This window comes from Lissotriton helveticus, chromosome 1_1 (genome assembly GCF_964261635.1).
Source record: "Lissotriton helveticus chromosome 1_1, aLisHel1.1, whole genome shotgun sequence".
NCBI classification, from domain to species: domain Eukaryota; kingdom Metazoa; phylum Chordata; class Amphibia; order Caudata; family Salamandridae; genus Lissotriton; species Lissotriton helveticus.
This window is the reverse complement of record NC_136057.1, coordinates 431,181,631-431,200,271: the sequence shown is the minus strand read 5'-3', so window position 1 is coordinate 431,200,271 and position 18,641 is coordinate 431,181,631. Positions and strand designations below refer to the sequence as shown.

General features: G+C 49.1%; 1 protein-coding gene across 1 annotated transcript in view; it reads left to right on the top strand.

Annotated features, from left to right (window-relative positions):
• The window catches only part of TTC38 (tetratricopeptide repeat domain 38), a 620,299-nt gene that overhangs the window by 495,309 nt on the left and 106,349 nt on the right, over positions 1 to 18,641 (top strand). Inside the window, exon 12 of the mRNA XM_078673810.1 lies at positions 3,300 to 3,459. Within this exon, the coding sequence (XP_078529936.1) occupies positions 3,300 to 3,459 (160 nt within the window). The remainder of the gene's footprint in view (positions 1 to 3,299; positions 3,460 to 18,641) is intronic.

The following is an 18,641-nucleotide window of genomic DNA, read 5'->3' as shown; positions in this document are numbered from 1 at the left end:
GCAGCGCCTTCAATGCAGGTTTAGCTGACCGCAACATTGGGGTGCTTTTGAGGAGCCGGGCGGCAGCATTTTGAATCTGCTGGAGTTCATTAAGCGTTGCTTCAGGCGCACCAAGAAAGATAGCATTGCTATAATCTAATCTTGATACGATCAACCCCTGAATGAGCAGTTTTCTAGATTGCGGTGGGAGGAGGGGCAGAACTTTCCGAGCTGCGCAGAGAAGACCGAAACACACTCTCGCCGTTTTTTTCGCCTGGGTCCTAAAAGAAAGATCTTGCTCCAGCCAGACTCCAAGACTCTTGATCTCCTTCTTTGGATTTGGGTGCTCGCCCAAACAGCTGGGCCAGCTAGTCGGAGGAAGTGAGGCTCCTTTGAGCCCTTAGAGCATTATTTCGGTCTTTGAGCCATTTAGCTTCAAAGCCGACTGACATATCCAGGTATAGACTTTGGACATGCAGGAGTGCAGCGTGTCTGGACTTTTAGCCATCTGGGAAAGGGCAACCACCAACTGAGTATCATCAGCGTAGCTCACGATTTTGATACCAAATGGGGCAACCACATCCTCCAAGGGGGCCATATACACATTGAATAATGTCGGGCTTAGGGATGAGCCTTGTGGCACACCACAATGGAGGGGGATTGATGCTGATCGCTCGCTGCCTTCCCATACTTGGTAAGTCCGGTCGTTAAGAAATGACTTAAGCCATTTCAGAGCCATTCCTGTTACCCCTGCGTCTGACAGCCGTTGAATTAACACTTGATGGTTAACAGTGTCGAAAGCCGCACTGAGATCCAGGAGGATCACTGCCACTGATCCTCCCGAATCCAGAATGCTTCTAGCTTCCTCAACGACTGCCAGAAGGGCGGTGTCGGTGCCCTGACCCGGCCGAAAGCCTGTTTGCCAATTTCTCAGCAGGCCATTGGACTCAAGAAAGTGTGATAGATGTAGATTCACCAGCCTTTCCGGGATTTTACTCAGTCCAGGCAGCAGAGAAATAGGCCTATAATTCGCTAGATCCAATGGATCTAGGTGAGGCTTTTTCAAGAGGGCTTTCACAACTGCTCCCTTCCAGCTTGGTGGCACCAGACCACAAGCAAAGGAAGCATTGATTAAGTCGGTAGCAGGGTTGGCAATAGTAGCTCCTACCTGTTTCCGGATCCTCATAGGGACCGGATCACTGGGAGAGCCGCTCTTAATAGTGACCAACACTTTAAGGACCTCTTCCACTGTTGTTGGTCCAAAGGCTTCCAGATGTGCGAGGGCTCCGACTGGTTCTCTGCTAGCCTCTGTTATCTGGTCAATCTGGGGCAGGGCACTTAGAATGTTCTCTATTTTAGTATAAAAATAGTTTGCCAGGTCTTTACATTTCTCTTCTGGGTTGTCATGGGCTGCGGAGTGCTCGGGAACTTTCAATAGTTCTTTAACCACTAAGAAAGTTTCCCTAGAGGAATTCGAGGAGTTTTTTATTCTTTTCTCAAAGAATTGTGCTTTAGTACGACGTAGAGCGCATTTGTATGCCCTTATCGCAGAGCGATATTCACTTCTATTAGATTAACCCCACTCCTTCCTCCATGTGCGCTCCAGCTTCTTGCAGCCCTTCCTAAGGATTCTCAACTCAGGCGTGTACAAAGGAGCAGAGCCTATTCTCTTCTCCCTTTTTGGAGCTGTTTTTTTAGGGAGGATAGAATCAAGTGAGCTGGTCAACCAGTTGCCGAAATTTGCATCTGCCAGTACCGGGTCAGGGACTAGAGAGGGGCGCAAGCATTCTAGTTTAAGGACCCAATTCTCGACCGACAATCTGGACCAAGCTCTTTCCAGAGTGCGAACACTAGGAGGAGGGGGTCTAGTCATGGCCTCCATTTGCCAAGTAAAAGGAACCAAGAAATGGTCTGACCACGGGAGAGGGTGGGGAGGCATGGCCTTACAAAGGGGCACATTAGAGAAAATCGGGTCAAGCAAATGACCCTTATTATGTGTTGCTCCAGAATTAATCAGGCCTACTTCATAGGCCTTAAGATCACATTGTAAGTCTGTCGCTAAGACGTCCATTGGATCATTAAAGTGGAGATTAAAGTCTCCCAGCATCATAAAGTTGGTAGTAGTAGATGCCAAAACAGTGACGGTTTCCATAAGGGAGCTGACAAAATTTCCAGTGCACCCTGGTGGGCGATACACCAGTAGACCTGACACAGAGACCGTGGGTGAAATCTGCAAAGAGAACTGACAGCTCTCACAATCCTGCACCCCACTGTTCTGTGCCCTACAAAAGGAATGAATCCCTATATAATATGGCGATGCCACCTCCTCGACCTACTGGCCTGTTCTGGGAGTATATTAGAAAGCCTGGGGGAAGGGCTCGAACAATGTCCACCCCTGTGCTCGAAGTGAGTCACGTTTCCGTTAAAAACAGGATGTCTAAATTATGATCCTGTATGAGGAAATTAATCTCTAAAGAATGCCTCGGGAGAGATCTGCAATTCAGCAAAGCCATTTGCAGGGAGCTCTTTCCTATGGATTGCTGGGGCGAGCAGCAAACCTCACAGTAGGTGAAAGGTTTTACTCCCCTATAAGTATAGTTACATGTCGTCTTTTTTGAGGGACGTATGGCCAAAAGATAATCGCGGGTACGGATAATATTGGGCCCTGATGAATTTGACATAGGTCCTGGCCCTGAGCCCGCCTGGGCCCGGACGGGCACAGACGGGCTGAACTCTGGCGCGACTCCGGCGCCATTCCGGCGCACCCGCTGCGCGTCACCGCTGCGCGTTTCCATTGCAGGTTTATGTAGCGGTTCGTGAGTCTGCCTGGGACACTGAAGCGCTAACCAAAATGGCGCCCGTGGAGTGTCCCAGCCTCCCCCAAGATGGCTGCGAAATCGGCGGACTGCAGCAACTAAGGACCCGCTCAAACAGCGGTGTAAATACAATTACAGTGCAGGTAAGCGCTAATGATTTAAAAACAGGGGCTAAGAAATGAGGCTGTAAAATAATGAGAGAACAAACAGGAATGTTTAAAAATGAAGCGCTCGCTTCCTGGACTGTCACGCTAAGCGCACGAAGAGCTGCCAAGTGCTAAGATGACCAGCAAGCACCAAATGTTGTTAGTTCTTTGAATGTTTGAGTTAATAATGTACTACAGATTTATGGAGGCGACTTCTATCCCTGGTTGTGCTTTTGGTGAGGTACATTTACTTGCTGTTGTTACTAAATTCATTTCCGGCTGCACTTAGATGTACATATGTGATGTATTCTGCTATTTGAAGTAAATGTGTAAAGCAGTTTTTACTTCCTGTTTTCAGAACTCCTGGTGATAACTATGAACATGCTCTTGCGAAGACTTTGGGCTCACCCCTTTGCCAAGCTCTTGTAGAAGTGGAAAATAAAAATTATAGTAAAGCTGTAGAACTTATTTATCCACTGCGCTACCAAATCTGTCAAATAGGAGGCAGCAATGCTCAGGTATTACATCAACAATTTATTATTACTATATGTCATTGCTTGTGCATGTATGACTTCATAAGTTTGGGCATTTCGTGTGCTGTAAAATGTCATTGCTCATTCATTCCTTGGCCTCTGTCGAGACTACTGACAAGGTATTTGTTTACTATCGTATAATACTTTGAACAGTGAACACCTGCCGAGTGTAAACTGGAGTAAGATCATTAACATATTCCCGGCAGTATAATCAGCAAATCGTCTATTTGTAATGAGTTGACCACTTCTGCCCCGTACTTGATTTAAGCTAGTGACTAAAGTTAAAAAGTATTAACCCAAACTGCTGAAATATTTATTCTGCGAGGTGCTGTTTGCTCGAGGCATTACCTCTCAATTCTTCTCTTAAATTCAAAATGAACCAGCTCTGACGACCAACCCATCATATTCAGTGATCACCATAAACATTTGTTAAGTATTTGCTGCTGTACTTATTCTGTGAAGTTTTGGAAGACATAGATGGGAGGACTGAGAAGTGACAACGTGTCTGCAGTAGCCCACCTTGGAACGTGATCTAATGAACCCTTAACTTCCATTCAACACCCGCATCCCCAAGCTGTTCAGAGTTTGATATAGTAAAGTTTGCCTCCAAAGACTGCATGACCTAGTAGAACCATGAGCTTGTGGATCTGATCTTCATGGTATCAAGCAGCAGTATTGAAATGAGCTGCTTGTTTGGAAACCTCATTATCAGCCACCATGACTGATTAACATGTACCTCTTAGAAGACTGGCAACAGTCTGGCTTCTGATTATGCCCTGCCCCAAGCCATGATCCCAAAGTGTGCAGCCCTCAGGTGGGCTTCCCTCACAATCTACTCTTGAGCTGCCGTGTCAAACTTCTGACAGTAAAGCTTGGGTAGCCAGCCTCCAGAGGCCGTAGTTATGTGTACTGGGATCTCTCATTCCCTGTGCCATGTCTTCTGAAGCAGGATGACAGATTACTTTCACAGGTGATAGAACTTGACAGCATGAACTATTGAGAATCACCGTAAGCATGTGTAGCATGGAGAATCTAGGGAGATGAGGGAGAAAATGAAGCTTCGCCAATGAAAACAACATGGGCATAACTGAGCCTTAGGAGGAACACCTATGCCTATTTCCGCATTTTTGCTGAACACTGTGTTTGACCTCACCTCCAGTATGGTCAGTGTGTGTGTTCCTGGAGTATGCAAGAAAAAAGAAAAGCTGGTACAAGTTTCCCAGCTTCATTAATGCTGAGGAGTACTGGAGTGTGCACAAAGCAGACCCCCCAGAATATTGCGGCATAGATTTGCAAATTTAACGGCACAAAAATAGACATTTTAGGCACAAAAGTAGAATTTTTGCGGCATTATTGCAGTACTTTATTTTACTCGTGATCATCCCTTTTCAGCCTTAAATCAATCAAATAGTTTTAAGCAGAGTATTTCACTTAAAAATAGGCATGTTTAAAGTGTATGAGAGGTTTTTCTATATTCTCCTTTGTGGTAACATTCTGGAGCATAGGTTAAAACAAGCACAATAGCACAGGGAGACCTCAGAGACATCCCTGACCATGGGAAGGTTAGACACCACTGACCATGAAGATGTTGGGAGACACCCCAGATCGTAGAGATGTCATAGACACCCCTGACCATGAAGACGTGAGAGACACCCCAGACCATGGAGATGTGGATTGGTTTTGACCAAGCTCACAAATGCTATAGAAACTTTTTAAGCACCAAAATCACTTAAACTACCAACATCAGCTTCACTCTGAAATGTCTCAAAAGGCAAGGTTTGGAAGCGCAGATGTCACTAAAACAGCAGGCATGAACTGGCAGGGAGATGCACTAACAGGTACGTGTGATGCACCAGCATCATTTAACAAGCAGACCTCTATGCCATCAATGAATGAGTGACACTTTGTGTCATCAACATGCAAATGTCATTCATGCAATCTGCAGAAAACGCAAGGTTCTGGCGTGCAGGTATCTCAACACACAAACCCCTGGAGTGGCCGATGATGCTACGACCCAGAGGTATCCTGTGTGCCAATGTCATTCAACCAACTCTACAGGACCCTAACGGAGGGATACAAATACAATCTGATTGTGTGTGATTATGGAATATGAGATGGGATGTCATTATTCCAGTAGCCAGTGGGGATGATATTAACATATTGGCCTGTAGTTAATCATGTTTACTATACAGTCCTCAGTGCACCTCTATGTAATAACGGTTAAAGGACCTCTGGGTGCATAGAAAGAGGTACCTGGATATGATAATTGCGATAATGTGTCCTGGATCATAATACACGGACCCACCATCACATAAATAATAAGTGGGCCTCGGAGTCACGATGACATAGGGCTTCTGGAAGATAGCATCTTAAGGACCAGTGATTAATAATACAGCGACGCCTGGCTTGCAATAACCAGGGACCTCAGTGATATGGTCATTTAAAGGGCCTGGTATTATTCGTGACCTGCAGCTTCTGCTACGATGCACGGACCCGGGCAGAGTAGGGTCCATGCTAATGCCACAGCTGCATCGCTTCCAGAGAGGAGTACCACACATGCGCGGGAAGGGGGCGCAGTGGTCTGTGGGTGCGGTGACAGGGACGGTGGCACCAACATTGGGAGGCTCCTTACAGTGCTCTCCGCTACGAACCCTGCAGCAGCCTCACTCTACCCATCCACCTCATGTGCTGGAGGGACCCCACCCCCGGCAGCAGTATCCGCACCGCGCCACTCCACTCCTTCCAGTGCTGTACAGCTATCTCGGACATGGCTCACCCAGCAGCAGGACCGGGACACAGCAAGGGGCGAGGCAATATCTGTTATTAATGTATTCACAACACGTCAGCATCATCAAATAAATAAAATGATCCCATCTCGCGTTTTATCCAAATTTCGCGGCCGGTGTGGTAAAAAGTGTAGCCTTTATACAAATGGCCGATCTCCCGATTTTTGGCAAATCGCAAATTCCTAGAGGGTCTGACAAAGGAACATAAGTAAAAAAAAAAATCCAGCTTGACAACTTTGCGTACTGTGCCTGGGATTTACATGTGCTCATTGGAAACAATTATAAAAGAACAGTTATCAAAGATGTTGCAAGGGCTACCTCATGACATACTTGGTCTTCTCAGTCTTAAAGGATATCCTTCTTAACCATAGGTAAAGCTGAATCCTTCCTCATCAGCCACAGAACAATTGGGCTGCAACTAGGCCGTGCACATGTAGCTAGCAGGTTTGGTCTAAGCTAGTCTTTTCCTCTGATTCCCCTTTCAGAGGTTCATACTTAACACCTGTAGCCTTGTCACACATTATCTAACACCTCTGTAAGCTACATTTTGTGTACTGGGAGACCTATTTATTGGACCTAATTGTGTTTAGGTGCTGCACTATAGAAAATAGTCCACCAACTTCAGATGGATACTTCTAACCTCTTATTCCTTGCCTGTAGAATATCCTCAGGCTACAGACTAGATCCCGAAGATTTTTCAGCATTGCCCCTGTGCACCAGTTGGTGGACTTATGCAGCTCCACGTCAACTCTGCTCCTTTCTGGCAGTGACATCTGGAGCCGTATATAAGATCCACCGAGCACTCTGGTGTCAGTTTCTTTCTTTCTGCGCCTTTCCATGTGGATTGGGAGCTAGCTCCTATTTTTCTCATCTGTTGATAAGCTTTTGAATTTTTGTCTCTAAAAATATTTGTTCCAGGGTGCAAGGGAACATGCAGAGTTTAAACTGCAGAGTTTAAACCTTGTAGGGACTGTTGCAAACAAATGTCTTTTACAATCTCAATGAGGTGTGTCTCTAGTGTTTGAGTACACTGCAGGTCTCCAAATCAATCAGGGAGTAAGCCCTGATGAGCTCAAAGTTAATTTGGGAACACAGAGCCAAGCTGTACGTCTCTGAGCACTGTAGGAAGTCTCAAAAGACCTGGGTCTGCTCAAGGTTGAGGACACACATCCATTAAACTCTCAGGATGGTCGAGCAACCGGTCGTTGTTATTGTTCAAACCTTCAGGTAACTCCAAATCGCCACTCTCTGTCTGAGAAGTTACTCGGATAACAAGGTGCCCCTCGGTATCACTCCAGGTTCCCTACCGAGGAGCTGATTCTGCTGCTGATTCCAATGCACCCTGATTTTAGAGGTGACACCACAACAGATTGAGGCATTTGAGGAGGCTATGCTCCACATATTTGACACCTTACTGGCTTCTTCTGGTGCTACTTCATGCCCCATGGATGTGCAGAGTCCCCCACTCAGGTTACCACCAGATGCACCACCCTCTGTGCCGTCTGTGCCTTCTAAACCCTCTTCAGGTTCAGCTCCGACTCCATGGCAGGCATCATGATCCTTGCCAGTTCCACCTGCGCCAGTGCCAGAGGAGTATACAGATCCCATTGTTCTGTGTGCTTTCAAACTAAACTCATCTCGACCTAAGTTGAGTTCTGGCTCTGTTCCAATATGCCTGGTCCCAATACAATCTGACTATGCCTTTGTGCAGGAGCGCCACCAACGTTTTGGATCAGAATTTGACCAGACTCAGCCAACCTTTGGTGATGGTGGGAATCTTTTCTCTCCACTATATAATGATAACAGTTTTTATCTGGATATACAAGAGGCCAGTGGACTGGACACTTCCTCTGGCATGGTTCTGGGTTCTCCCCTGGCTACAGAAGGGTCGGCCTCATTCACTGTGTTCATCAGAAGTGCGGCTGAAAAACTAGATTAATAGTTGACTTCCGTTGAGGTAAAAACCAAGGTCCTCACTCAAATGTTGCAGCACAGCTTCCTCTGAGCCACTCAAGATGTTAATCGAAACACTGACAGACTCCCTCATTGGCACTTGGGCTAAACCCTGGTCATGCCCGCCTGTGGACAGACAGGTGGTATGTCACCACAGACCTGCTCCGGATTACTCTCTATTTCTTACTCAACACCCTACTCCTGAGAGCCTGTTAGTACAGGCCTCCACTAGCAGAAGTATTCCAATTATGTTTCCACTACTCCCCCAGACAGTCCAAGTGAATTGAAGCATTTGGGAAGAGGATGTTTTCTTCCGCTAGCTTTGCTTTTACCTCCGATCAGTCAACTGTTTGCTGGGATGCTACTCCCATGTAATATGAGACATGGTCACAGAGATCTTGCCAGCAGTCCCAGAAACATTTCACACCAAATCTGCACAGACCATTCAAGATGGCCAGGATGAAGCCAATTGCATTTATAAGGTCAGGTCTGGACATGACCAACTCTTTGAGCAAAGCTGTGTGCACAAGCGTGGTACTTCGTTGCCATGCGTGGATGAGATACTCAAGGTTTTACTCAGAGAATATGCCTTGATCAGTATTGCCGAATTTGCACTCAGGTGCTTCAATAAGAGCACTATTGCATGCTACCTCAGTCTCTCCACACCTGCAAGGCACTCTCCCCAACAATTTTGATAGTTTTGAGGCATCGCTAGGGGCTTCGCCTACAGACAGAGCCAAGGCTCAGCACCCCAACAGGCACCCCAGTCCTTTCAGGGTCGGCTATCATGAAAGAGATGGCAGTGGTTGCAGCATACCTACGGAGATTAGGGGGGTCGTAGTCTTCCATTACCTCACTGATTGTCTGTTAAAGATACCATTACAAACTAATGGGGAAGCCCAATAAATCCCACATATCACAGCAACACGGATATTTGTGATTTGATTTTAATTCCAAACAATACCAAATCAAAGACAAAACAAATAGTAAGTGAAAAAAAACTAAGTAGAGAAGATATATAGAGAGAAAAAAGAGAAGAGAAACCCATATGCAAACTAATTCTAGAAAAATGACAATTTTATTACATTTTATGAACAATAAAACAATTAAGACAATGGCGCTCAATACAATGTGCTGGTACAAAGACAGTGTATATTACAAACCAGACAAGTGGCAAACGAAAAAATACACATCACTAGGAGGGAACAAAATAAAACAAAATAATGTGTCAAGGTCAATTGAGCGTCCAAAAAAACGATTTCGGAAAACAGTCCGACCCTATATTACTTGCATGGATTTAAATGACCAGCCAGACTTTACATTAAAAAAAGAGATGTGCAGGCATGATGTACAAACATTCCAGGATATAGAAACTTTCAAACTGGCTGCATCTATCCATTCAGTTTAGCAGATCATGCCAGGAAACAGGTGAACAAATCACTGGTGTGCTTCAACGCCACAATGGGCAAAAAACGTCCCTACTGGGGCAGCAAAATCAGGAAGCCTGATTTTGCTGCTACAGTAGGGATGTTTCCTACCAACCGGAGTAGTGATCTGGCTTGCCAACCCCTGACACCAGGATTACGTTGCCTCTATCGTTCCCTCTGTCCTGAAGAAGAACTGCTAGCGGAGGTTTTAAGTTGCCCTTTACTCAATAAGCTGGGTCGAAACATCGACGCATACCCCCAACCAAGGGCCTGTACTAAATCATATCACCTTGCCCTATTACATGATGATGCATATCTGCTCCTACAAAAAGATGAAAAAATGAATTTGAAAAATTGTATTGTGGACAGGCCTACCCACACTGGTTTGTATTGTACCAATTAACCAGTGTTGATTTCAAATTGTTGAAACTACCTTTACGCTGAACAGCCTTTATGCTGCAATCTCCGCCTCTTTTTTCATTTTACCTAGAACGCGTGCACCTTTTTCTCTCTGCACTTTTTCTCTTGAGCAACCCTTTATCTCGAATACGTGTGGCAATGTTTTTACCTTCGCCTTGCATTTTTTGATAAAATATAAAAGAAACCAAGATTTGCACTAGATAAACAGTGGGTTTGCCTTTCCTTTTACCTTATTGGTGCATACTAATTAATGTCTCTGTTTTTTATATGTATTAATTACAAGTTGCTGAATGTTTGAGCAGCCTATAACTCAGGAAATCCTCCTTCCCTTATGTTCCTCTAAATCAGTCTGGGACCATTTGTTTTTCATATAATGTCTATAGCGATATTAATAACCACTTGTACAACACACTATAGTGATAATGTCAAGTTTCGGGAGGGTGAGGGATTGGGTGGTTCATATTGGTTTAGATTATATGATGACTGTATTTTCATGAAATCGATATGTTGGAGTTGTACTCCAATGTCACTTTATTCATTTACGTAATCGGTTTGGAAAATGTTTGAATTTATTATGATGCATATGTTCAATGCTATAGTTTCCTTTTATCAACATGTGTACATTTGTGACTGTACCAAATTAAGTTTGTTAAAACATTTTTTTTTAATCAACCGTGCCTAATGGCACGTGTAGGATCTACAGTGGGATCTAAAGTCTCAGTGGGCTCAGCACTAAGGGAACCTGTCAGATTTCATACAGATGTTGAATGAGACTGAAAAAGATATGCATTGGTGGCTGCTCAATTGCAATTGGACAGCCAGCAGACCCCACTCAGAGATGACAGTTGTGGCAGGTGCATTACTACTCGGTTGAGGAGGCAGTCTGGGAGAGGTGGAAATCAGAGGATTCTGGTTTCTGGTGGAGACCCATCTCCACATGAACTTGCTGAAGTCGCAGGCCATTCGCTTGGTGTTGAAAGCTTTCCTGCTATCTAGAATATGCCGGTTAAGGTACTCTTGGTCAACACCTACGCCATTTGACATTGAAACAAGCGGGGTGGGGTCACGGATCGGCTGCCAAGTGGCCTTGCACCTCTGGACCTAGCTGAATTGTCAGGGTATTTTCCTGATCAAACCCCACCTGGTGGGATTGTTACATGCTAGGGAAGACACATTCAACCAACCATGAGTGGCAGCTACACCCAAAGGTGATACAAGGCATCTCCCAACAGTGAAATGTGCCCTGGCCTGATCTGTTTGCCGGTGTCAATGCTTTTGTGCATTGGGGTTATCAAGAAGGATATCTCTTGGGCACACGTTCTGCCTAGAGGGGGGCACGAGACTCCTTTATGCTTTCCTGCTGCTGCCTGTCCTGCCTTGAGTTTTGAAGAAGATCAGGAACGACTAGCCCAAGTCATCCTAGTTGCTCCAGATTGGGCCAGGAGAGTGTGGTGCGTGGAACTACAGCCATGAGCATCTGTCCTCTGATCATGCGGCCACTTTGAAAGGATGTACCCAAGATGATGAATCTAAATCTCCATGCATGGAGGTTATGTGGTGAAAGTTCATTCTGTCTCCCTTCCAAAGTAGTGGATGTCATCCTGGTAGCCGGGCGATGTTCTACAAAATCCTTTTACCCTGGCCAATGTGGCAAATTTGTGGCACTGATAGCAGAGAATCCAATACAGCCCAAACATTTGGATGTGTTACTGTTTACTCTGTTGAGCGAGGAATTGTGCGTATTGTTAATTGTTGCCCGTCTGCCCTTTTCAGCTTTTTTGCATTTCCTGGACCAGCTTTTCACCTCTTGTGATGCGTTTTTTAAAATGATTTGGTCCGCATGTTAACACTAAATCCGTTTGTGATGCTTCTATGGATCTTTAATGTGGTCCTTACTTTTCTTATGTACACACCATGTAGCCAATATAGAGATTTCCTGAATTGCTCCTGACCCTGAAAACGGTCTTTCTAATCACTATCACCTCAACTCGTTATGTGAGCAAACTTCACGCTCTTTCAGTTGAGTCATCCTTAACCACCTTCTTTCTGGATAAACTGGTACTGAGGACGAGAGCAGCTTTTCTACCTAAGTTTGGGATTCTCTTTCACGTCCAACAGTCTATTACACTGCAATGTTCTTTGCCCCACTTCACCATTTGAAAGAGAGACTCCATTGTTTGGACCCCAAAAGAAGAGCACTGATCTTTTACATCGATCACACCAAAGACCAGCAAGTGGATAATCAGCTCTGTGTGAGGTTCTCTGGGGCAAAGAAAGGCATCCAGTGCAGAAGAGGACCATAACCAGGTAGTTGTTTCTCTTCATCAAGATCTGCTACGTGTTGGCCAAGAAGCAGCCCCCTGAGGGATTGAAGGCGCACTCCACAAGAGCCTAGGCTGCAACCACTGAGTTGACATGCAGAGTGCTTGTCCTTGATAGTTGTCACGCTACTATGTGGGCATCAGAGCAAATATTTATGGAGCACTTCTGCCTTGACAGCCAGGTACTTTGGCCACTCTGAGGACTTTTTGGTGTGAGGCATGCTACAGACCCATCATCGGGGAGATACTACTTTGGTTTCTGTTCCACAGGTGAGAAATCTACACTTGAAAGTATCTTATCTAAAAGCAAGTTACTTATCTTTGGTTACCCACTTTTTGGTGGCTACTCCATCCAAACAGGCTCCTCACTGTCTTCCCACCTCCCCATTTTATGGAATGTACTCCTTTTCATCTACATAGATCCCTATGTAGACGACTGCACTTTGTACGAACAATTATTTTTTTCGACTCCGCGTTTAAGGGTGCGAGCGATGTCCAGAAAAAAACTGATATCAGCTCACTTGTGTGGTGCCTGTATATGTTTTCAGCCATCGCTTCTGGGGTTGAGCTGAGTCGACACGGACCTGCATGATCCCACCTACTGGCGGCACAGGGGCTATGCTGAAAACATTTCTGGATCCAGAATGGAGTCGGGGGATAGTCTACAGTTATGGGAATCTTCAGTTAAATAGAGTAGCCTCTGGAAAGACCATTAACGAAAGTAAGTCATTTGTTCATCTCAAATAACCTCACTAACCTATACTTCTTTGAAACCCCTTAAACTAAAGATATGAGGCGTTTGGCGAAACAGGAACAGTTTATTTTAATTGAGGGAGAACAGTTACAAGCACACGGTCTGAAGACTGTCTCGATTTACAATTGGTAGGTATCCTTCTTAGATTCAAAAATCATAGGTTATAAAAGTTTCCAGCATACCATTTATGATGAGGAATGGTGGTTGCTGCCTTTGGAGTCATAAATTAGTTGTCTAATGGTTGCCAGGGGTGGGACTCTACCTTGCGTGGACACGATGTGGCCAGTGGATAAAATGTCCAGATGTCTGGCATGAGGAGAGTGATCACGGGGGGCGTGGCTAGGCTAGCTACGATGGCGGCTGTGACTTGCTGAGGCTCCGCGATCGGGCTCGCATCCTGCCCGTTTCCAGGGGTCGTGGCGAGCCATCACCAACAGACTCGGAGGCCAGAACATACCTGGTGACCAACAGAACGCCGTGAGCCCGAACATCCTCACTGGCGGTCGCGGGAGAGGGAAGATACTCTCGCTTTCACCGGAGGAGCGCGCCGGAGCCCAAGATGGCGGCCGCGACCCGATGAATGGGAGCCGACCGTCCCTAGCCGCCATCTGACGCACTTCCCTGTTTGGTAGCAGCTGGGGCGAGACATTGGGAGTTGCTGTGGGGGAACTGCCACCTATCCCTCGGCGCAACCCCGGCGTGGCTGAGTGCCCGGATCCCGGCGCGCAACCCCTGCTCCGGAGTGCCGTCTGGCGATCTCCCTCCCGGGCGGGGTGCTAACTGCAGACGACGAGGTCAGGCGCCCCACTCCTGGGGGTGGTCCACTACTGGCCCCCTATGCCCCGGACACCCTCGCTGGCAACCACAGGAGCCGGGAACATGCTCTCGCCGGGGACGCGCGCCTGACTCCAAGATGGCCGCCGCGTCCCGGTGATCCTGAGCTGGCTGTTCCCGACCACCTCATACCACCATCTCCTGCACGGCGGCGGTTGCTGAGGGGCGTCGGAGGCTGCTGCGACCGCCCACGAGACGCATCCTTCCAGTGGGGACCTACCTCCTGACCTGCGGGACCCGGACCTGCCACGACTCCACCGTTGCTGTGCACCCGGCACCCGGCGTGGAGCCCATACAACAGCGTGCTACCTGGCGATTTCCCTCCTGGACAAGGTGCGTGCGGCAGGCGTTGTGTGCCTCAGGGGGGCCCCATTCCTGAGCCCAGACCACCGCTGAGCCCCTGCAGCTACTCCGCTGTCCACTGTGCCTGACCTTAAGATGGTGCCCGCTCGGGACGCGCAGTGAGACTTTCCCGCGGCCACTTCTCGTGGACACCTGCACGCCTATGTACCAATTGTCGCGACCTCTACAGTGACCCGCTGGGAGGGCCTTTTGCGTGGCCGGCTCTTCTCTCCACCGAGGTGGCTGCCTGACTCTGGTGCTCTCCATCGAAGTGCCCACCCTGTACTCTGCTAACCACCCTGCTCCCACCACGAGGTTGCCGGACCTGGGGGGCCCCCTACTGCCTTCCGCGCTGTCCTTGTGTGGAGGGAACCCCGCCTCTGGACCTCTCCTCGCAGGCTGACCGCTCCTCAGGCGCGAGGAGGTTGTGCCACACCACTCTTCGTTGGATCCTCCTTTAATTTTGGTCAGCGACTTACGCCTCACCCCCGTTGACCCGAACGAAGCACTTGTGAGGCGCCCTCACTTACCCCACGGTCTTCACCGGGAGATTACCTCGGACATCGCCACCATGGGGAAACCCAAGGGCACGCAGCCCACCCTAGTACCCGAGACTGCCCCTGAAAATATGCCGCATGGTCACAATCTGCCGCGCCGCCTGCCGACCCCACCCTATCAGCAAAACTCGACCAGGTACTGGGCAGCCATTGAATTATCCCGGCTCTCTATGGAAGAGCGACTCGGCACCCTGACCACGGACATTCGCCTGATCCGCGACGATCACAGGAAACTTGCGGATAAGGTGAAGGACGGGGAAAAGACATTGGGCGATCTGCAACCCACAGTCAGAGCACAGCAAACCACGCTACAAGAGGTCCTACATCGCATGGCGGCCCTGGAGGGGCGTACGGACGATTTGGAAGGCCGCTCTCGACGCTGCAACATTCGCGTCCTGGGCCTGCCGGAGGACATTGAGGGCCTCCGTCCCCTGGAATACATGGAAACATGGATTAAATCGTTCACCCCAGCCGCTGACCGCACTGCGTTCTTCTCCATAGAACGTACCCACAGGGTACCAAACAGGAAACCGAAACCGGGTCTCCCCCCGAGACCGATGCTCGCAAAATTCCTTCACTTCCGTGACCGTGACGCGGTCCTTCGAACGGCTCGGTCGGCGGGTCCCTTGCAAGTGGAAAACAGCCGGATCATGATCTTTCCAGATTACGCACATGCTGTCCAACAACAGCGTTCCTCCTTCCTCGATGTCAAGAAGTGCCTCCAGGCGAACAATGTTCAATACTCCCTGCTATTTCCAGCGCACCTCAAGATCTTACACAAAGGCACTGCCATCTACTTCACCACCGCGGAAGAGGCGCAGGATTGGGCGGACCTTCACTGCCCATTGCAGTCCAGGGCAGAGATCCACCGTAACCCCACTCCCAAACCGGCAAGATCCAGCAGACGAGGCTTGAGACGCTCGCGCCGGGGAACCGCCGGCGGGACTGGTTCCTCCCCTTTGGACTCCCCGGATTTGACACAGATTGTGCGGGAGCGCCGAGAAGCCCTACAGGCTGTCATTGATCTGCAGGCTTCGCCCCTCCTGCAGGATATTACTCGACCTCCGCACATCTTCTCATCGGAGGGGGATAACGATAGTGATGGCACTCTCTCCGGCGGTGGCTCCACCACCCCTCCTCTGGGCACCCCACAAACAGCGGACGCTATCCTAGATGGAGAATTAGGTGCATCCTTGAAGTGACTGTGTCTCCTTACTGCCCCTATGGGCATCTAGCTCACACAGATGTGCATCGCCCTTAACACGGCTCCCTTGCCACCAATGTACAATGTTGGCTAACGCGCGACATTCGACATTCCTTCACAGGCCCGATACGCGCACAGCCTCGCAAGTACACAAGCTGCCGCCCCCGCAGTTTTCTTGGTATACCCACCCCCTAGCAGGGTATTCATTTGTATATCTTGCCACCGGTGACAAATCCTATGTATTGGGACTGTTTCCCATCCCCAGTTTTTTCCCCGGTTCACTATGGTCCCACCGCGTTTAAAGCATGGTGCGTATCAGCGTGCACACACTACCCTGTCATTACTCCTGGCGGATCACATGGGTGCCTTCCCCCTATAGTGCGCAAATCAGATGATGGCGGCTTCACATTCGGACGTTAACGTCCTCACACTCAATGTCCGGGGCCTACACACACCACGGAAACGCTACTCCTACATCAAACGTCATACTGCCGGGATAGCGTTCCTGCAGGAAACCCACCTTACCAGCACCGAGGTGGGCAGACTGCAGGCAAAATGGCGCGGCACAATCTGCGCGACGTCTTACTCCGCGTTCGCACGAGGCGCCCTGATGTGGGTCAGGCCAGGGACCCCCTTCCGGGAACTTCGCCGGGTGGTTGACAAGGAGGGCAGGTACGCCCTACTCGAGGGGCTCCTCGATGGCCAAGCAGTCCTCCTTGGTAGCTTTACGCCCCAAACATGGAGCAGGACAAATTCTGGGACCACCTCACGGGAATCTTAGCCCAATTCACCTCAACCCCTTGGCTTCTGGGAGGGGATTACAACTGCACACTCGACACCACCCTGGACCGCTCACACCCCCCGCCCCAGCGCTCCCCGACTCATAAGCAATCGGAGAAGTTCCGCGCTTGGGCCCTGCATTGGGCTCTCACAGACGTATGGCGACACCTACACCCACACACCCGCTTGTATTCCTTCCACTCTGTCCCCCACAACTTACGGGTGCACCTCAACAGGTTCCTTTGCTCCGCGCCGATCCTCCCTAAGGTGGTTTCCGCGGATTACCTGGGGAGGGTCGTTTCGGATCATGATGCCCACATCCTACGACTCAGCTGGCGCCCCTCCCACCCCCCAGTTCCCACCTGGCGACTACCTCGGGAGTGTCTGATGGACCAGGTCTTTAAACATGCACACACGCAGAGCATACAAGACTTTTTTGCCCACAATGCGGGCACCGCTTCATCCCTGTTGGTGGAGTGGGATGCCTTCAAGGTGGTGGCACGCGGGGAATGTATCAAACAAATCACCGGGGTTCGGCGGACACTAGAACATGCGCTTACCAAAACGGAACAACATCTCGCCATGGTCACCAAGCGGGACGACCTCTCCGAAGAGCATGCTGCACTCACGGCAAAGGCTAAAACGGGCTATCAGTCGGCTTGCGCCGACCTCCGCAAATACAATTTTAGGGCATTAGCTGCCCGAGTACATAAAGACAGAGATAAGACCGGCACCATGCTCGCCTGGTTGGCGTGCCAAGACACCGAGATCCGACCGATCACCGACATCCTCGCCCCTGATGGTACCCTAGCGCGTTCCCAACACGAAATCCTCCTAGCGTTCTGACATTATTATGCGGCGGTATACAACACCCCACACATAATCTCCCAATCCTCGGTGGACCTCTTCCTTGATCCACTGACATTGCCTACGATCACGGACGCTACCAAACAGATACTGGACTCCGCGATAACGTCTACAGATGTCACCCACGCGGCACGCGCCCTATCCCGTCAAAAGGCCCCCGGCCTAGACGGGCTTCCGCTAGAATACTATACAACATTCTCCCCATTACTAGTACCGCAATTAACCTCGATGTTTGCGACAGCCCTCAAACAGGGGACACTCCCCCAATCTCTGCGGGAGTCTGTCATAGTGGCCTTTCTAAAACCACACCGGGACCCACAACTTATGTCGTCGTATCGCCCCATCACACTTTTGTCGGCTGACTGTAAAATCCTAGGGAAGATCTTGGCCGATAGATATATCCAAATTATACGCCCCCTAGTATATCCAAATTATACGCCCCCTAGTACACCCGGATCAATGCGGGTTCGTCCCTGGCAGGAACACATCCCAGAACATTCGTCGTATTTTTCACGTACAGGACCAAGCGAAAAATCTCTTCCCACGCTCTGCCTGCCTCATCCTAGACCTTGAGAAGGCGTTTGACACCCTCACTTGGCCATACCTGTTCTCCGTCCTGCGCCGACTGAACATCGGCCCGGTCCTCACAGCGTACACACGGCTTCTGTACACGAACCTTACCTCGCGGGTTCGAATAGGGAAACACATCTCAACGACCTTCGCGGTGCAGAAGGGTACGAGGCAAGGCTGCCCGCTCTCGCCTCTCCTGTTCGCCCTCGCAGTCGAACCCCTTGCCATTCGGTTGCGCCAGGAGGGTGTCCACTGAGGTATTCCGCTCGCGGACGTCACCCACAGTGTGTCCATGTACGCTGATGACTTCTTGATTTATGTAAGAGACATCTCGGACGACCTCACTCCCATA